Below are 21226 nucleotides of genomic sequence, written 5' to 3' on the forward strand. Positions count from 1 at the left end.
AGTGAAATAGTTCAATCTTTGGCGAAAAATAATATTAAATAGTACTTTTATACCAGCACGCTGTCCTCTTGTTAAAAACTTAATTTTTGTTTATTAAATCTATACGTCTATCTTTTAATGTAGCATATTTATTAATAATTTCGTCATAAAAGTCTGGTCTTCTGCTAAATTCATTTACTAAGCATTTTTCTATTGACATTAGTGCGAGTCCAGATAAACGTTCTTGCGACATGGTGCTTCTTAAATAAGTTTTAATACGTTTTAGACATGAAAAATTTCTTTCTGCAACTAGGCTGGTTGCTGGAATTGTTACTATTAAAGATAGCAGTTTATTTACTTCAGGAAAAACGTCTTCGAACTCTTTATTAATAATATTTAAACTACGTTGTATCACTATTTTGGAGTTGATCATCATAATGTACATATATTTGATAATTCATTTAATAAACGATCTTTTTGAAAATTTTTTGGATATGTTTTCATTAATGAGTTCAGTGCTTCATAAGGAAACTCGTTACGACAATCAGTATATTTGGCAGAATCCACAAGAGACAAAAATTCTAATTTATTTAGGTCTGTAAATCGCACGTCTAACTGAAATGTGATACAATTTAAAATTTCATAAAATAAAATGCGGTAAGTTGGAATTATTTCAGCATACTAAAACATATCTGCGCGTGAGTCACCAATGTACGTTGCATGCGAAAATAAAGGTAGAACTGAACCGCAAAATTCTGAACCTCTCGTATCAATAATTTCGGGACAAAAATCAGTGAAAAATATATATTGTCTTTTGTACAATACATGACTTTATTAATATTACGAAGTTGTATCTGAATTTTGGATACTGATAATTATGATGTCTTGTTGCATAGGTGAGGCTCAGCTTCACTTGGCTCATCTGGCGAGCCGCCTCTGTACGTCAAATCTAGTCAAAAACTAACAGGATCGTTGTCTGTCTACGAACTGCGGACAGTCGAATGATTATTATTCGTTTAGTTCAGCGGAAATCATTCTTCAATGAATATCATAACCTCAATAATTATAAATCATTGGGCAGCCGCTTTGGGATGAACGAGGATACCCGAGGAACAAGAAACAAGGCAACAAGTTGTTATTATTATTGTTAAACAGTTATGTTGATTAAATAAAACCATGTTTAAGTATGACTGCATGTCTGTGTTCAAATGTCGAAAATCAATAATTGGTGACCCTCGACGAAAGAACAGTGTTAATACCGCGTCGCGTCTCGTCGTAAGTACCACGTGTATCTATCAACGCAAGAATTTTTGACTTTCGGGGCCAATATGTTTGACGCCGAGCTTCAGCGACTAAGGAAGGAGCTAGATGAAGCGAAGGCGGCTTTGGAAAAGTAGAAGAACGAACACCACGAGGACGACGCGGTGAAATCGACCACCATGAAAGTACCACCGTTCTACCAGAAGACTCCTGCATTGTGGTTCTCCCAGATCGAGGCATAGTTCCACACTTACGGCGTGAAATCAAAGTACGACTGCATTTCTGTGTTCAAATAGCGAAAATCAACACATCTAAGAAGAGTTGAAGGTAACGCATTGCTTTCGTATGAAGAGCTTTTGACAGTTGAGGTTTGCGTTAATATCAAACCTCTTAGACCACTGTCCTTTGACTCCATTAACTCAAGTCCTCTCAGCTTACTCCCGGTTACCTCCTGATTGGAGATTGACAAGTGAAGAAGCCGACTTAACCACGATTAAAGAGAATCGGCACTTTAGATCGCAGGGCCTACAGCAGAGCACTCAGAACTTCCGAACACACTGGAACAGGGAAATCTTTTAGGAAAGTCTAAGTGGAGAGGTCTATTACCTACTAAAGGAAGAAAACCTGGATGCACCAAGGAAAGCAGCGGCGAGGGTTCCAGAGTGGTCAATCGGATTTGCCCGTTCCCACACGAGGAACTTTCCGAAAAAATGTGAAAAAATTTCATGGTAATTATTATGAACGAAATGTTTAGCCGAAAACGGTTGACAGGATCACAATAAGTATAAATTTTTAAATAAATATTTCATTCGATGGAGGACAAAACCATGCTTGTTTTAATAGTTCCTGAACTGAATAACCCGGCATATAAATTCTAGAAGATCCATTTTACAGTATTTGAAATGACGTCATCAATTTTTCTGAAGGGTGAATGAGCAAATCCCAGACAGCGTTTAACAATTTTTACAACAATCTTGGCATAAACTTAATATTGTAACATTGCCTAGTTACAGCTGTCCAGAATCAGAAAACCGTATACAGTACAATAACATTTCAAAAAAACACCAGTGGTGATTATGGGAAACAGTTTTATGGTACTTTTTTACTATACTTATATATGTATTTATGCACAATGTCAGTGGGGTTTTTCGAACAATATGTGTCATTTTTAATTTATTTTCAAATTTCCATAGTCAGTGGACAGGATTTGGTGCTCAACAGCGTGGACTGTCCATATAAGGCAGAAAAAAAACATAATTGCATGGACCAACAATGCAACAGCCATCGTCAATTTGTGCTGAGGACAATTGCCCGTCCTTTATTGTAAGTTAGATTATATTTAAACTTAAGTTTGTGAACATGCAAGGTCGCTAGAATGCATGGAAACGGTTAAATATTGTTAAGGTATTAAGGTATGCTTTATTTTCACTAGAACCTGAGAACATAGAATAAAGATTAACAACCTTACAAGTACAACAAGAAACAAAATAAAAAAATCGCGATTTTCTTGGCTGAAATTTTTGCCTGAGCGCGGCGGAGCGGATAAAGCTTGACAAACTTGGAGAATGACCACGAAAATGTAGGCGACCCTAGAACGACTTTGCGGGGGGGGCCCGTAATAGTCGACGGTGACAAGGTCGCCAGGCTTCTCGGCAATCACAGAGTGCATCTCTCCGGAAAGTGCTCTATTCGGAAACTTGGATTTTTGGCAGAGGTCACAAGACTTAACGATTCTCTCAATTCGAACTCGCATTTTTGGGAAAAAGAAATATCGGCGGATCAGAGAGAAAATCTTGGAGACACCAAAATGTCCATATTGTTCATGGAAGGTCTGGATTACGTCATCGACTAAAGCCTCAGGGAGTGGTAGCCTCGGCTGGCCGTCAGATGGGTGGAAAAAAATGAGCAAATCTTGGTGGATCTTCATGGACTGAAAGAAGCGATTTTCCCGAAGATGGTTTTTCCCTTGAAGTCTGGCTCGAAACAATGGCCCTAGAAATGCGTCCTCCAGTTGGAGAGATCTCAGATTTCGAAAATGTTTCGTGAGGTCTTTCAGACCCGAAGTGGTGAAGAGGGCTGAAATTACTTCGATCTCGTTCACGGAAACAGTGGCGACAACCGGAGAGTTATGGGAGCGAACAGGAACGCCACTACTTTCGTAGGGATACCTCGAAAGTGCATCGGGGACGACATTTTGTTTTCCTGGAATGTGTTCAACTTCGTAGTCGAACTCATTGAGAAGCAATGACCAGCGAGTGAGGCGATCGTTCAACAACCTGCACTGCTTCAGAAATTTGAGAGCATAATGATCAGTGCGGATGACTAATCTATGCCCAAGAAGAATAGTTCGATACTTCTGCAATCCGAAGATGATCGCCAGAAGCTCTTTTTCGGTGACGGTGTACAACAATTCCGGACCTCGCAACAGTCTGCTTGCGAAACCAACGACACCGTGTTCACCGTCCTCCAGGAATTGGTACAACTCAACACCCAGAGCTACACCGGAACCGTCAGTTTGAAGATAGAAAACTTTCTCGAAGTCGGGAAATTTCAGCATGACCGTGTCGAGGAAAAGCTGTTTGGTTTGATCGAAAGCTTCTTGTTCAGTGGTGGACCAAATCCAACGAACGCCCTTTCGAAGCAAGCGAGTGAGTGGGGCGATGCAGTCACTGTAGCGATCGCTAAACCGCCGATAGTAACCGCACACACCCAGAAAAGCTCGGAGATGTTTTTGTGTTTTTGGGGCTGGAAACTCTTGGATGGCCTTGATCTTGTCGGGATCAGTGGCAATGCCATTCGATGATAGAATGTGACCCAGAAAGCGAACTTCTTCCTGCAGGAAGGAGGATTTCTCGAGGTTGATGGTCAATTTGGCGCCACGCAGGCGGGTTAAAACCATGTCAAGATGAAGCAAGTTTAGTTTAGTTTAGTTTATTTATTTACGGAATTCTCCACTTTTACAATAAGAATTACATGAAGTGTTGATCAAATGAGTCGGAAACAATCAGCAAATCGTCAATATAATTGACGGTGAATTGGCGAACTTCGGGGCCGAGAATGAGGTCCATGGCACGGCTGAAGGAACCTACGGCTGTTTTAAGGCCGAAGGGCAAAACTTGATAAGTGTACGATTGACCGTTAAAAAGAAAGGCGGTGTACTGGGTACTCTCGGGACTCAGCGGGATTTGCCAATACGAAGCTCTCAAGTCAATCGTGGACATGAACCTGATGGACTGGAATGACTGGAGAAGATCTTCAGGGGGGCGGGGCGCTTCGCAATCTGCTACCATCTGCTTATTTGCCCAACGGGCATCCAAACAAATTCTCACAGAACCATCTTTCTTGCGAACAACAGTCATGGGGCTCGCGAACGGTGATGCCTCGCGTTTGATTACCCCCAACTCAAGCATCTGATTGATGACCTTTTCGACTTCGGGTCGCAGGCTGAAGGCGATTGGATACGCTTTCCTGACAAAAGGGGTGGTGTCGTGCATTTGGATGACGTGCACGTATTTATCGGTGCGACCGGGAAGTTCATTATAAACGGTCTGGTGTCGTGAAAACATTGTCAGGAAAAGGCGTTGTTGTGAGGGATCCAAAGAAGCGATGGAGCGGACCTTTTCTTCAAGGACAGAAAATGGGGTGATGGTTCTGGCTAAATTCGGGGGACCGGAATTCGTTGTGGTGAAGCTGTGGCAAACGTTCACAGTGGGTTCTGAATCGGACACGACGGAATCCACATGAAACGGGAAGTTCTGTGGGCGGCCGCCCGAATGGATCCGAAGTTGGCCACTTTGAAAGTGCAGGGAAGCATTGGCGCTATTCAACCAATCCATTCCCAGAGTTACTGGCCGAACTAGGTTCTTCAAACTAAAAACACAGCAGAAGAGAGAAAATTGCTACCAATTGAAAATTGCAACCATGCCTGCGTTTTGATCCGGTGGCTTTGATGACCCGTGGCGCCTCGGATGAAGGTGGAAGAAACGGGGAGTGTCGCGATTCTGCGCCCACTCGAAAGTGCGGAAAATTCCTCCTCGTTGATGCAAGTCACCTCGCTTCCCGAATCGAGCAGAGCCAGAAGTTCCCTACCAAAAATTGAAATTGAAATGTGGGGCAGAAGAGAGCAGCTTCCGAAATCTGGTGGGGGAGCTGAAGGGCGTTGCTGAAGTGTGGAAAAGCTGTGTTCGAAAACGTCCCCCACAATTTTCGTGCGCTCCAGGATGGAGATCACGGGGTGAAATTTCACACATAGCGGTGTTGAAATTCCTTCCTGATTGGGACCTAGACCTCCCAAAAGCCTGTTCCATCCCATCCGACAGACCTGAGAAAACCCACGAGGATACCTTCCCTTCAGTCTCCGAAGAGAGGGAGGGGCAGAAGGTGCCACCACAACCCCTCGGCGCACGAGACTCATGGGAGATTGGGCGTTAATGGGTTTGGGCGGAATGTACCCTGCGGGCACGAATTTAATCAATGGAAAATTCGAAGGCTTGGAGCTGGTGGACGGACACGCTTGCCTCACTAACATGTCCGGTCGGCATTTCCCGAAACGTTTGGTGGGGGAATAGAAAAAGGGTTAAATGCCATCAAAGGCGAAACAGTGGGGGCAGGAAATTGGATGTCTCGGCGCACGCTTTGGTCGGATGACCGATCTTCCACCGGGCTCGAGATCTATCGTGGCCTGCATGTCAATTAAGAAATGTTGGGCTGCTTTAACGGTTCTCATCGTGCGAGGAACAGCATTCCAGGCCCTTTGGATCTCGCCTGGAAAAAGTTTCATTAGGTCTGCCATTATATTCGACTCCTCTCGCGGTAGCATCAGTGACCGCGCGATACCTTGTACCGGTCCTCCCGGTGCGTGGTCGTCCAGAAGTTCCCCAAGAACTCCACCCGAAAGCCCTCAAAGGTGTCCCAGTCGGACTTATTGATGTCGTACCAGGACTCTGCGCCTTGCCTGAAACACAGACGGACTTCCTCGAGCTTGCTGGAACTTCTCGTCCGTGTAAAACGCCTCGAAATCCTCCAAAAATTTGTTGGGGTTTTCAAGGGTCCCCCCTGAATAAAACGGACGAGGCAGCGGTGCAGCTGGTGCCGGTGCCGAAGTCTCCTCCGGTTGCCGACTCTGCTCCAGCAAGTGGAGTGCAATGGTTTTCCAATCCATCTGCTCCGGACGGGACAGGGTCTCCAGTTGCTCGTCTCGGCCCGTTGTTGCTTCTTCGTGGACGGGGTCCACGGTCCTCTCCCTTCGTCGAGAGCTGGATGGTCGCTCGACGTCAGGCCGCCTCCTACGCGTCGTCTTTGGCCTCGCTGGTCTTCGCTGGGTTGTCGCCACCAGCGGTGCGATCCTTGGCGCCTTCACGTCCCAGGCGCCACTGGTATTAACTACCTGTCTCTTCTTTCCGAACATTTTCTTCGCTGGCTCTCTCTCTTGGAAACAAAATATAAATAAGTACATATGCAACACAAAATACACTCTTCCAGGGCAGTGCCTCGACATTGCATGCTGGGCACGCGGCACCAATTCTGTAATAACCCAAACCTCCAGCCTTTGATTTGACATTGAACAAAATTTTAAAAAGCCCGCTAAAATTTGAAATTTGGCCTTGGCTGTGATCGTCTACAAAAGTGGGACCCTACATTGTGTTTTGAAAACTGGCGGGAGGCGTTCGTTCATACAAATTGGCGCACTTTGGAGCGGGAAGAGTGACGGATTTAAAAAACTTATATTTGGAAAAAAAAAACTATGAAAAATAAATCCAATAAGAGCTCAAGAGACCTTGGCCAAGGGCCCCAGAAGAGCTTAAAGAATTTATTTCTCAGAGAAAAAAAAAGCTTTATTTTCACTAGAACCTGAGAACATAGAATAAAGATTAACAACCTTACAAGTACAACAAGAAACAAAATAAAAAAGTCGCGGAATTCTCAGAAAGTAAATGGATGGCAACGTTCCAGATATTAAGGCAGTGTGGCCTCTACAAACAAAATGGGGGGTGCACAGCGAGCGCAGGGCGACGGCCGCACTCCCCGTGAGGGCCCACGAGGTTCTCCTGCTTCACCACTTCACGCGCGTTGTCTTACGCACCCACCTGACATAGGTTGACCTTCCTGCCCCCGCCGATAAGGCAGCTGTGTAAACTCCGAGTCAGCCAGGGTCGGAAGTCTGGCAAGAGCCGTAACCACCCGCACGGAGTCGCCGACGCCACCGCGGCCAGCCCACACGACTCCCGAGTTACATAGCGCTATCAAATTGAGTATTTGGATTTCAGACAAACAATAAGCAAAATTTAATTGGCCACACTCCATCAACACTTGTTTTAAATAACAAAGAAATTTAAATGAGATTAAATTATGCACGTGTGATCAACAATCTTATACAACAAGGAAAATGAAATGAGAAATTACTCATGTTTTTTATCAATCACTTTAAAGAACAAGAATTTTGAAAAGGATTAAATTATTCACATTTTGGCAATGATTTTATTAAATTAAGCTACATTTACGTCGCTGATTCTTACCAAAGAAAATAAAGAAGCTATGGATTTTATTGAAATGTTTATCTGACATTAAACAAAGAAGTTACGACTGCATTAAAATGATCTGGGCAACGTTACGTTGTTGACCGAATTAAACAAACAAACCCCTCCCCCTCCAACACGTCCCTAAACAAAATACACATAAAAAACAACACATAAAAAACAACACATAAAAATACGACACATGAAATATGCAAAATAAATAAAATATAGGCAACCATAGGTGCACATTCGATTTGAATTATGTCTTTCTTTCAATGACATTCATTTTTTAATTCATCGACAAAGCTTTTGATCAACAACAAATCCCCGATGACTAATACAAAAGCTCACAAAAGACGCCCTTGAAATTCCCCGACCAACATCCCGTACTCCCACCCTAACACTTTCTCTTTCTATTTTAACGGTTGAATATTTGAAAACTTACACGAAATTTTCCAGAATTAGAGTTTATAACAAACGATTAATAAATCGAGGAAAAGCCATTGCAATACCTTAGACATTATAATGTCAGTCAAATTAATGTGCCTAATTAATCGATGTCACTAACACTCGTCCCCCAGACTATGATATTATTAATTTTGTAATGCCGTTCTCCGCGTTATTTTTGTTAAAGATTCACTTGTTCAGATTACGTTTGAATTTACTTTACTCACACGTGCTGAAATTATGCAATGCAAAATAATACCTCGAAAATTGCCATCCAACTTTCCGCATAACATTCGCTAAATAAAACTGCCCTAGCTAACGTAATTCCCTGAAAAGCCCTACTAAAACGGATTGAAATTATGTTGAAAAGGTTAGTACGAAAATTAACGGCCATGGCGTCATCCGGAAGTGCCGCCATTTTTGTAGCGTCCGTTCGCGTATGTGACACACACGCGAAGCTCACATGTGTGGTTCCCGCGTCTCACCTACTCCGTAACCATCGAGAAGCAACGCCGCTTCTTCCATCAGCACACACGGAATCACGTGGAAAACATACCTCCTGGATCTCCAAACCAAACACGTTTTCAGCACCGAAATAAGGCCTCTCTCTGTTCGAAATGGAGCAGAGAAATCTTACGTTCGTTGGTTCGTCAGGGGGATGGAATCCCGTTGAAAGGAATCACTGCTGAAAACGGAAACAAAACGCACAGACACTTGGAAAACGCAGAGAGCACCAACTTGACGTCTTACTCGAAAGAAAGACGAAGTCAATATGGCCGCGACTCACCCTGCTCAAACACACCCTTCTGCGCATCTCCCTCTTAGTGGTTTTTGTTTCTTTCCATTTCTATCCCTTTTCTTACCAAAAGTTTGGCGCGCGGAAATTTGGTTCGAAACGGCTTACTACACTAGATTAACTTTTTTAATTTATAATTAAACATCATAGTTTGTATAAGTGATTCTGATTATACTTCATTATTATTATTATTTTGTTGTAGTACGAGATTACACTATGCACAACGAAGTAAATTCATTTTTTATTATTCAAATAACGTTTTTAAATGAATTTTTAATAATAATTTACATATTAGGTACTACAAATGTATTGTTAAGTAGCATGAGTATTCAAAAATTAATATTTACATTTATTTTCGGTGTTTATCCACAAGTGCTTTTATAAATTGATACCTGCCTCACCTGAAAATATAATTATTAGGGACAATAATTTTATAGATGTTTTTACACACTACAACATTGCATGTAATTGTCCTTTGATGAATCATAACCTGCCGGGATGATAATCTTCAGGTGCCGGTCGTATTAAGCGCTCTTACCAATCTAACCCGGGAGACAATTGCTAATACCTATACCCTTTTTGCTACCTGTTTTCCCAGCATTTACATTTCAGTTGAATTTCTTGAAAGAGGATTAACAAAAAGCTCATAAAATCATAAATTATTTGTCGGTCGAGTACAAATCGCTCGTTTCTCTCGCTAGTGTACCCGAGCAGTGGACAGGGTAGCAAATTTGCTAGAACTTGGGCTCTAGTTGGAAACCAAAGCTGTGCCTCTCTGGAGGTACTTTCACAATACGAACACGTTTCGAATTCCTACAGTTCTGTCCGCGAGTGGTGAGCTTTGCCATGGCCAAATTTGGATGGTCAAAAGACCAAACTGCAGAACTAATTGCACGATATGGAAAAAAAGGACTATAGAAATCGCGTAGCATACACTAAAATTATTTTCAACTATACAGAGTGTTCTGTTTTTGAGGCGTAATATTCAACGTACTTTTTTAAATAGAATGCCTAATTCTAATTTTCTAAAAAATTTTTGTAATGAAGCGGTTCACAAAAAATCGTATTAATTTTAAGATCTGTGTTATAATATTTTATTCAATTTTAGAACCATAATCTTATTTATAACCACTCAAATGCGGGCTTAAATTGGCCTTTTTAGCACAAATCTGTCAAAAATTGCTAAGCAACAATTGATTCATTTATACTAATCAATTAATTATTCAAACACGTTTCGATATTCAACGTTTTTCTTAAGTTGGAAAAATAATATTTTATCAAATCATTACCTGACCGACTTCAAATTCTTCTAAACTTTCGTTTGAATAAAGGTTTTCCGCTTCTTTAATTTACACTTTGAAAAACCAATTATCAAATAATCAACGTGGTATCCATAACAACATCAAAATAATAGCCAGCTATGTATGAAAATTCGCATCGGCACAATTCATACAGTCTTGCGAAAATATTCAATATTTCGTTAAAAATAGTTTAGAAACTAAAATAGAATAAAACGTTGTATGTACCACGTGCATAATTGTCGATTGTGGCACTCGGGAAATTAAAAGCCCTCCTTCGTCGGGCTTTAAACATTCCCTCGTGCCACAATCTCCTTGATTATGCCCTTAATACATAAATAACTATTATGGGGAGCTAAACAAAAGTACGTGCTTTGCTATGGTATCAATTAAATTAATTTCTAATATGCTGAGTGTTTATTAAAACAAAACTAAAATATTAACAATTTTCAAACATCGTTATTTCCGTCAGCCCATTCTCTACTTTTACGTTTTCTCGACCTTTCATGACCCCTAGAGTACGAAAAAATAAGTCTCTAGTTTCCGTCTGTCTGTCTGTCCGTCTGTCTGCCGTCCCGATTTTTATTAGACAGATAATCTCCAAAAGTACGGGGTCGATTCCAGATTATTTGGAAAAGAAAACATAAAACAACATTTTACAATTTAATTTTGATTCTTACAGCTGTTTTAAAGTTATGATAAGCATAATAAACTTTTAATCAAAATATATTTGCTTATCCCCTCCAAAAAATTGATAACGTCAGTTCAAAATTTTGCCGAATAATTTCCACCCGAAATGTGCAAAATATATATGATCAGTATAATACTTGTAATTTATTATTGTGTTCATATTTTTTAGATTTGCTTATACAGGACGACTCAAAAAAAAAATGAATGCGTGATTTTAGTTTCCTGAATAACACAAGAATTGCAAAACTGAATAGGTACTTTGAAATCTTCCAGACGTTTTAAGGTTATTGTAAGCGTGGTAAATTGTTAATCAAAACATATATGTTTATTCCCAACAAAAACTTGATGACGTCATCTCAAAATTTTTCAGAATAAATTCTATCCAAAGGAGCCAATTCCAAGTTGGTGGCGCAAGTCACTGGTGCAGCGCAACTTTATAATGCTAATTTGGGTATCAAATGCTGGTTGCCAGGGGTGACGGAATAAACAAGCGCAATTTTTCGAGATAAATTGCGCCAACTTGCACTGCCTACTAGAGGTGCCGCAACTCCATGGTGCAAATTTCAATGGAAAATTCGAAAAATTGCGCTTGTTTATTCCGTCACGCCTAGCAACCAGCATTTGATACCCAAATTAGCATTATAAAGTTGCGCTGCACCAGTGACTTGCGCCACCAACTTGGAATTGGCCCCAAAGTGTGCAAAATATGTTGAGTTTTTAATTGTGATTTATCACTGCATTCATATTCATATTCATCTACTGTTATTTTTAGTATTATACTGCACCAATCCAAGTTGATATACGTGACCTTGCAAAAATGTTGATGACGTCATCACAAAATTGTGTAAAGAAAAAACTCAACTGTTTCATAGTTCTTTCGGTGCGAGGGAAGTTCTGTCGAAACAACTTTCGACCAATTTTTTACATTTTTAAGAGATATGTGGAAAGAAGATTTTACATAATATTAAATAAGAGTAATAATTGCAATGGTGATTTAATCAAAATCAACTCTACATTAAAATTATATGACATTATAATAGAGGGTGGGATCATATGAATGTGACAACCTGTGATACAGAAAAGAAAGGTCCAAAAACCCCAAAATGTACGTGACATAACCTATGTAGAACACCTTATTTTGTTCAATGATTTACATAATACTTTTACATATGTACCTGATACAAAAAAATCGTAATGTTACTATTACTCTTTCATGAATAGAAATAGCATCGTGCATTTGCGTATTTCTTAGCACAATTTTAGGTCCAGATAATAATTTATGTCCTCTTACTACCTGTTTTCACAGCTGCAATATTTTACCGTATTTCGTGAAAAATAAATTAACAAAAGGCTCGTAAAATCATAAATTCTTTGTCGGTTCGAGTAAAGAGGGTCCATTGTCCTCGCAAGTGCAACTGTGTAGTGGACAGGGTTTTGAGAGCTTTGTCTGATCGACATCTATCGGCGAGCAAAATTTGCCAAAATATCCTCTCAAATCGACAAGCCCTTGAAAGTAACTCTCGCGAATTCTCGCCAAGTCACTCTCCAGTGGACACGTACCTTTACGTTGTACGGGTGTTTAAAAACTTGAATGAATTCACTGACTGAATAATAATCGTCCCCGACGGATGGTTCGAGAACGCCGCTTCGAGGGTTTTCTGGGTTGTCCATTGCCACTTCCGCTTCCAAGCTTTTCGTCAGCGAACGTCGCGCGGTCTGGCCGATGAGTCATCACCGCCTTACATACCACAATAAACACATACATACTAGAAGACCCATAGGCGTCGTACCGGGGCGACGTATGGACTTCTTTTGTAACAATATTATGAATGCATTCTTGAATTCATTAATATAGCATAATCGTACTTTCTTTCTGAATGAAATGTCAAAATAAATTATTAAACATATTAAATAAGCTCATAATTATTATTGATTTTAATTAATATTAAACAATTAATGAATTAACTAATAACATTCGAAACCAAAATTAAAGAAGAAAACGTTGAATCACGCGGTGATCCTAGGAAAGCTGGATGATTGGTATGGCCCACAGCGGGGCAAGTCCGGTCCTGCCTCCATGCATATATGTATCTTTCTCCAGTTTGTTCACTTTGTACATAGCTGCAGAAGTATCGACACCACAAGAAAATAGAGCACATGTTTGTGTTTCATTTTTTCTATCATATTTCGGAACGTATGTATGAGTAACAATCATACACCCAACATTGGTCCTTCGAGCCGGATTTCTCCACATGTGTGATTAAGTACCGTGCATAATCAATTCGACAATAAAACGTGGTGTTGCCAATTTTGAATGTCTGGAGAGCAGCGAATCAGTCCATTCAGTCCAGCCGTCCCAGGTGCCAGGAGGCCTTATTGCGGTGAGTAGGTTCCAACCCTTCCTTTTTTTTATCGCTTCTCGTCAAGTACACATTCAACTTCAATTGCACATCATTTTATCTAAATCTCATTGGCAAGTACCATTACCTTGCCTGAGCTGTACCAGAGACTCCACACATGCCAGGCACGGAAGGCTAAGACAATGCCGAAACATTTTCGGAATCAAATCCTGCGCCTTAGGATCCACAGGTGGCAAATTTTACTTGTAAAAAAAGATTGAATTCACGACGAAATATCGCGTTTTAAGTTGTGGTTTGAAACAAACAAACTTGATGACGCCACCCCGGATTTAGAACAGGCTACAATAAAGCTTTATTTCGAAAACGCGTATTACGACTTATGTGAGATGTCGAAAATGCTATTGAGCAAAAACGCGTTGACACATCTTCACCTGCACCCCAAGCGAATGCACCTAGAAGCACACCGTCATCATCGGTGCAATTGCTCGACATCGTTATTAGACCTTTTAGCGAAGTTTATACAGAATGGCTACCTTTTTATAATACTTACCTTTAAGACGTTAGTTCATGACCAAAATACAGAAATTTCACCATTTAAAGTGTGGCCGCCTGGAAGTAGGCAACCAGATATACACACAGAATGCAGCCACCGGATTGGCAGTTACAACGCGCAAGCCCGAAGAGGAAACGCCATGGTCGAAATGTAGAACAAAAAAACCCTCTTCTTCTCCGACTACTCTTCGGGTGCAGACGCTCTCTTCTCTTCCAAGACCTCCACGTGGATATACACTTACAACCTTGGGCTGTATTATCACTTTGTAGTTGGTATTGTTGTAAATAAAACCCGTTTCCGTTAGTAATACGACGACGACAATTACAAAAGAATTCTTGGTGTAGCGACGCAGCAAACGCCATAAATTCATTAACAATCTTTGAGGCAAATTTTGACGTGGCGTGGAAATCGCTCAAAGACAGATTTGAAAACAAACGGTTAATCGTCCAGCACCACGTGGCCAATTTGTTCAATCTACCTCATGTAGTTAAAGATTCTTCTAGTTCAGTGCGACAGTTATTAGATAGTTTTAATACAGATCTTGAAGCTTTGAAATCTTTTGATATCGAAATAAATCCATCAGATATCTTATTCATTTATTTAATAACATCCAAATTAGACTTTATCAATCGCAAGGGTTGGCAAGAATCTTTAACTACGAACTTAATACGGTTACATACGGGATGTCGTCATCTTCCTATGCCGCGATCAAGTGTCTTACGATTATTGTCGGATCAAGTGGAAGCAACATTTCCAAAAGTTGCCGAAATAATCAAAGACAATTTTTACGTTGACGATGTGCTCTACAATTAGTGCACGTGCTTTCCCAAGGATGTTTCGCTTTAGCCAAATGGACTTCGAATAACCCAAATATTTTACCAACAAAAAAAAAAACACCTGCAATGTCGCCCCCATGGATCGCGCGTTTTGGATGTCCGCGACGAATAACGACAGACCAAGGAAGGCAGTTCGAGGCAGCCATCACGACGACTTTGATGAACCTGTTGGGAATTAAATGTTGCCGAACAACACCATACTGGCCACAGAGTAATGGCCTCATCGAGAGGTAGCACAGGACAATGAAAGCTGCGATAATGTGCCAAGAAAATGAGAACTGGGTTGACTCACTTCCAACTGTACTCCTGGACCTACGTACCGCCATTAAGGACGACCTGAAATGTTCGCCAGCAGAGATGGCGTACGGTACCCAGCTTAGTATTCCGGGAGAGTTCTTTTTTACGACAAACGATGTCTCAGCTGAACCATTCACATTCGTAGAGAAGTTGAAGCTACAAATGGAACAACTGTGACCAGTCCCAGCTTCCCACCATGACAGGCGACGCACATTTGTCCACCCAGAGCTGGATACATGCACCCACGTATTTCTACGTGACGACGCAGTACGAAGACCGCTGCAACAACCATACAGCGGACCACACCCAGTAACATCTCAAAGGGGAAAAACGCTAACCATTGTCGTACGAGGCAAGCCAACAACTGTCAACATCGAAAGAGTTAAACCAGCATTTCTCCCACAAGAAGCCGAACCGCCAATTTTACGAACAACAACGTTCTCTGGTACAACTCGCTCTCTCCGCCATCGTCCACAGAAGTAGCAAGAACACGCCACCGCTGAGTTCCAACGCGACTACGATGTTGAAATGTTATCTGTTGTAAATATGTGTATATAAAGAATAAATCCATATCAAAACATCCACACGTCGACTTGCCCTTCGCAGATACTTAAAACTATTTGCGGTAATGCACTCCGGCGCCTATTTTCTATTACTCTAGACTGAAAGGTTGTCTTAGCATGAACATGACATACAGTCACAGATGGTGTTCACAACAGCCATGCCATAGAATAGTAGCAATTGGTAGCATAGCATAGTAGATGTGTGTTTATAAATAGTTATTAGTAAAAGCAGTGGTGAGTAAAAGTGGTCGTCCATTTTGAAACTTGTTGGTGTAGCTGACAATCTTAAATAAAAAAATTCACGAAGAGAACCTGATCGAATTACTTAAACTTTATTATTATTATGTGCAATATGCAGTGCAATACAGAAATACAACAAGAAAATTGAGAAGGCTTAGGTTAGAATTTTGAATTTTCTCGCGCATGAGCCAACAACCAAACATTACACAGAAGTAGGATTCCATTCTACTTTCATGCTATGTCGGATTATTTCGAGCTGTGTAATGTCTATGCTAGTTCTGTGTAAAAAGTACATAAAGCATAACATAATGGCTATGTGAACACTCTCATTTAAATGTATTGTGTCTACTTCTATGTTTTTCATTAACATAGCATAGCACAGCCTATGTGGCGAGGCCTTTAGAGTGACTGTGTCATCTTAAATCGACGAAAAAATGAAGATGCCATAAACGTCGACTTGTCCATCGCAGATACTTAAAACTATTTGCGGTAATGCACTCCGACGCCTATTTTTCTATTACTCTAGACTGAAAGGTTGTCTTATCATTGTATGACATCAAATATATCCGTCTTTGCAAGTCGCGACAGGACTTACAGTCACTGTGCCATCATTTGGGGATCTGACTAAGTGGTTGGGTAGTGAGACATTTCTATGTAAAGTTATTTCTTCAAAAATATTTAAATGTACGGAACAATGTACATTGTCGGCTTAGTTAAATCATCTGGAAAAAGGTCCTCACCGACGTCTCAGACATTTAAAAGGGGTAATGCAATATTGGCGCCTTCTTTATTAGTATAGACAGAAAACTTATCTTAACTTTACATCATCTACTTCTTTAAGCGCATAAGTAATTGTCTCTTCAAGACCTTAGAGGACTTAACATTTTCTGTGTGATTACCTGCGAGAAGGTATTAGCATAGTGGCGCCCAATGTTAGTCACAAAGAAAATGTAACTTTCGGCAAAATTGTAAGACTCGTACCTGTCGTTACCCTATCCCTCCCTTTGTCAACCCTCTGAAAAATTAGTTTTACTTTAAACTTTAGAAAATACAGACGCTCCTATTCATTCAGCTTCGTAGTACCGTGTGTTATTCCTGAGAACGATATGGCCAACAGTAAGTTTTTAAGAATGTAATTTATTCCCATTTCTTATAAGTTTTTTTCTTTTTTTCTAGATCTGTGTATTATATTATTTTCCATTAGGCGGAAGGCCCCGTCTAGAAATGATCTTCGCAAAAGATTTATATGTCGGTCTTGTGCAAAAAACCGTAAAGGACCAATGTGGATAGGCCACATCCATACGTTGGCGAAGGTATATTGCGCTAGGTGCAATGTACAAATTGTGACGAGTCGAAGATTCGTTTGCCAAGGTAGACGGCTTGGATTCACGGGCGCTAGATTCAACTACACCCACTTCGTCAGAGAGAGATATTATCCACTATCGGATGAAGAAGACGACGGCGACAGTGGTGTAGAATTGTGATGTGTGTAACTGTATGTATATAATTATATAATTATTATTATTATTATTATGTAAACCGGCTGTTCGGTAATAAAAATATCTATTTAAATTTAAATTATTTAAATTCTATATCAAGTTAACAGTGATCTAATTAAATTTTTAATAATGGTATAATTAATTCAATTACGTTCGCGATTAAAAATTAAAGTGGTTAACGACTTCGGAGAGGGAGTACAACAAGAAAATACATGCAGAAACAAGTCTGTGCTTGTAGATGATGACTCGTCTGCAAAAAGTGCGTCGTCGGTATGTCTTTAATAACAAAAAGCTAATGGACAAACATCATAATGAGATGTTGCCGTGGGGCTAGTGATTAATGACTTCGGAGAATGGGTATAACAAGAAAATACATGCAGAAACAAGTCTGTGCTTGTAGATGATGAGTCGCTTGCATAGAGTGCTTCATCATTATTGAGCTATTGGCACGGGCTAATGGTCATTACGATCTAATTTTTAGTTAATAATGCAATCGATCAAAGAATTATCAAAACGCTTCAGATATTAACCCACATCAAATCGTATTATATTCAGAATGAATTAATGATGGTGTAATTAGTATTTTAATCATTGATTCAGTTGCGTAATCTTAAAACATTATCGTCTTTATGTACAAATGCATGCAACCCGCAATACACAATTAAAAATATATATTTAAATTTAAATTATTTAATTCCGCTATCAAATTAATAGTGATCTAATTAAATTTAATAATGATATAATTAATTTAATTACGTTCGCGATTAAAAATTAAATTATGAGTAATCAAAATCCATTAAGATCATTATCTTGATTGACAGCACACGTCAAAAATCCATTAAGATCGTTATCTTGATTGACAGCTTTCAAGATAACGTCACCTGTCAACATGATTTATTACCCCACTAATCCTAGGCACTATCTACTACCGCTGTCAATGGAATACTTCAATTGGAGGAGGAATTCTTTTCAGCCATTGATGTCCTTTGCATGTCATTAGGAACGTACACAAAACATTATGGGGAAATAGCTGCAACATGGAGTACACCAAATGGTAGGAGATGGTGACATACAAAAAATTACTGAATCGCGTCCATATGACAAGAGAAAGTGGAACATCGAAACCATTTATTAAGAAAGTTTTCCACAAAATTGAAAGCAATTGTTGCCGATACTTGCTATTCTCTTAGAGAAAGAAAATTATTAGAAAAAAAAAACATTGTTATAGAAAACAAAAAAAAAAACAAATCCGAAGTTACACTTTCTCTATATATAGTAGTTGCAGTGATTTAATTAGTTTTTCGCACACAGACGTTATTTTAGCTGCTTAGACTTATAACTCAATTTTGCATAATTTTTAACAGGAAGCTGTGTTAAAATTCGTTTTTTGTACGATAAAATAGTTTTTTTGTTATCAGCCGAATCTTTACCTATTATATTAAACCTATAAAAATCCCTTCAAAAATACCTGAGTTATTGCGCCAGAAAATGTTACGTGGGACACCCTGTATAAACTAACCGAAAACGAATTTCTTAAAAAGAACTGATGAAGAATAAGATAATAATCTATAACAAGAAACACGCTAGTAAGTGGATAAAAGAAAAAAGTAAATTGTTGACGGCTTCGAATTTTGCTGGAGTGTGTAAAAAAAAAGAAAAATTCAAATAGCACCAAACTTGTAAATAATGTTTTACAGTTATAGATTTGAAATTATTTTTTAACTTGACTATTCTGACTATTAAATTAAAATGGCGACGTATTTACCGATAAAGAAATATCGTCTGAACACATAAAACATCCAACTTCACACTTTTTCCGACAAAACAAAAACCTAGACAAAACCCAGCAAAATTCATTTACGTTGAATGTTGAACCAGACACCACCTAAACCAAATCCTCCAAGAGTTTTCACTGTTTGTTCGTGAATTATTTGTGCTCAACGTATTTTTTTTTTCTGGAATCATGGATAAACCCGGCCCTTCGCGCGACTCACGTAAGGATGGTCCTCCACCAGTGCCTACACCTGTTTGCCCGGAGTGTAACAACATCTTGTATCCTAAAGAAGACAAACCAACGAAAACCTTGTACTACGCCTGCAGGCACTGTGCGTACAAAGAAAAAGCTAAAAGCAATTGCGTTTACGTGAACAGGGTACTTAGAGAAGTGGACGAGTTGAAGAATATCGTGCCGGAAGTAGTATCTGATCCCACTTTGCCAAGAACTGATTACCATCCGTGTCCAGCATGTGGTCACCGAGATGCGGTGTTCTTTCAGTCCGACAAGCCGAACAGTGAAATGAGGTTGTACTATGTTTGCGCTAAATGTCATGAATGTTGGACTGAATGAGATACTATTTGCAATGTAAATTAATACACAATAGAATAAAATATTACTTGTATGTGTTAGTATATTTATACAAAGTTTGGTTCACCTGAACTTGACCAAAAAAATATGAAAAGCAAATAAGTAAAATACATTTTACATACATTGTCAGTTTCGAAATAACTGTTTGGGTACTTCTCTAATTTCGGTTAATTGTTTGTTGTAAGATCACTTTAAATGTATAATAATGAAATTTTAGTCAAAGAACCAAACCCATAAAACTCTAAAATCATAAATTACACAGGAACGATCGCCAGAGACCGTCCACAGGACCGTATCAGCGAAACCTGTGATTTTTGTGGCGACAGTTACTTTGTAATTTCTGTAACAAATTTTGTTGGAAAACTATCACAAATCGTCCCATTAGTTGTGGTTATCTGTGATAATTTAGACAGATAAATACTCCCCCCACCCCCTCCAACGTTCTGTGTTTATTCCACAAAAGAACTGTAAAAATCATTTCTTCTGAACACTGCGTTGTCGTAATTTTTCACGAAATGACATTTTGGCGTCCACTTGTTTCGATAACAGTTGTCCATCATCATCAACCATGGACGAAAATATTCTTTTAAATAGCGCAGTCATTTTTTATTTTTTCCTGAAGATGCCTGTCGTTTTTGTTTTGTTTGCGGGATAACCAGGTTAACAGCGCCTTTTTGTGATCCTGAGATTCTTCATGACTGTACGAACTATGTTTGCCCAATCTGAATAACCACCCCATTAAAGATGTTTGTGTTCTAGACAATAATTTGCACACTAAACAGAAAACATTCCAGCACTGCATTTATTTTCTTTATATTGCAGAGCATATTTTAGATGTGGTAATCGTTTACAGTCATTTCGGAAGAGTTGGAAGACATGGTGTTAATTTCTCAGGAAAAAGTGAACGTTAAAGTAGAAAAATCTGTTTGTTGTTCTCCACAGCCAAGTATTTCTGCTGCTGGTAGCGATGCAATAATGCATCAAGAATCAATAGTTCCCCTTTCAGTACCAAATTCTGGAGCAACAATTCCAAGTGCAACAGGTTGATCATATGTTTTACCATTTTAAATTTTTTTCTTCCAAAGTTTTAATTTAATTGTAAGTAAACTTGAATAGGTTAAGGTTATAAATATGAAATATGTATCTGGCTACATCGGGAAAAAATTATAAAAGAGTAAAAGTATAAAAAATAGTGTATGTTCATTCAAAGAAATTATGTATTACAGTAGAATGGCAACTAAAAGAATGGGTAACATTTGTGAGGAGCAAAATCATATTGAGCGAATTTATTTCTTAAATGTGCAAACGAGTAAGTACATATTTATACTTATTACTTTTTAAATTTGGTGTATGGAGGCGCTTACTATAAACTGTGTGGGGGGGGGGATCAGTAGAAGTTAGCTACGCTACTGGAAAAAAGATTGGAAGTCGTGGCGTAAGATTAGTAACTATCCTATAAAAGTAATAAAAATAATAATGTGGCCGCCTGGAAGTAGGTAACCAGATATACACCCAAAATGCAGCCACC

At 39.4% G+C, this 21226-nt stretch overlaps 1 protein-coding gene across 1 annotated transcript; it reads left to right on the plus strand.

Annotated features, from left to right (window-relative positions):
* Window positions 1-19296: 19296 nt before the first annotated feature.
* Window positions 19297-20745, plus strand: LOC135129890 (DNA-directed RNA polymerase II subunit RPB9-like). The gene is made up of 2 exons (XM_064057161.1): window positions 19297-19666; window positions 20552-20745. Exons 1-2 carry the CDS (start codon window positions 19297-19299, stop codon window positions 20743-20745), a joined length of 564 nt encoding a protein of 187 aa, XP_063913231.1.
* The last annotated feature ends 481 nt before the right edge of the window (window positions 20746-21226 follow it).

Source organism: Zophobas morio, unplaced genomic scaffold (genome assembly GCF_036711695.1).
Source record: "Zophobas morio isolate AGI-343-1 ecotype UQ-CSIRO unplaced genomic scaffold, CSIRO_AGI_Zmor_V1 ptg000017l, whole genome shotgun sequence".
Taxonomy (NCBI): domain Eukaryota; kingdom Metazoa; phylum Arthropoda; class Insecta; order Coleoptera; family Tenebrionidae; genus Zophobas; species Zophobas morio.

What these genes read in the sequence shown, in the direction of transcription:
- LOC135129890 (XM_064057161.1), top strand. Translation starts at nt 19,297, where the DNA reads ATGGATAAACCCGGCCCTTCGCGCGACTCACGTAAGGATGGTCCTCCA. An exon ending in TTGCGCTAAATGTCATGAAT is followed by an intron (nt 19,667 to 20,551) that starts GTTGGACTGAAT and finishes AATCGTTTACAG; the next exon opens with TCATTTCGGAAGAGTTGGAA.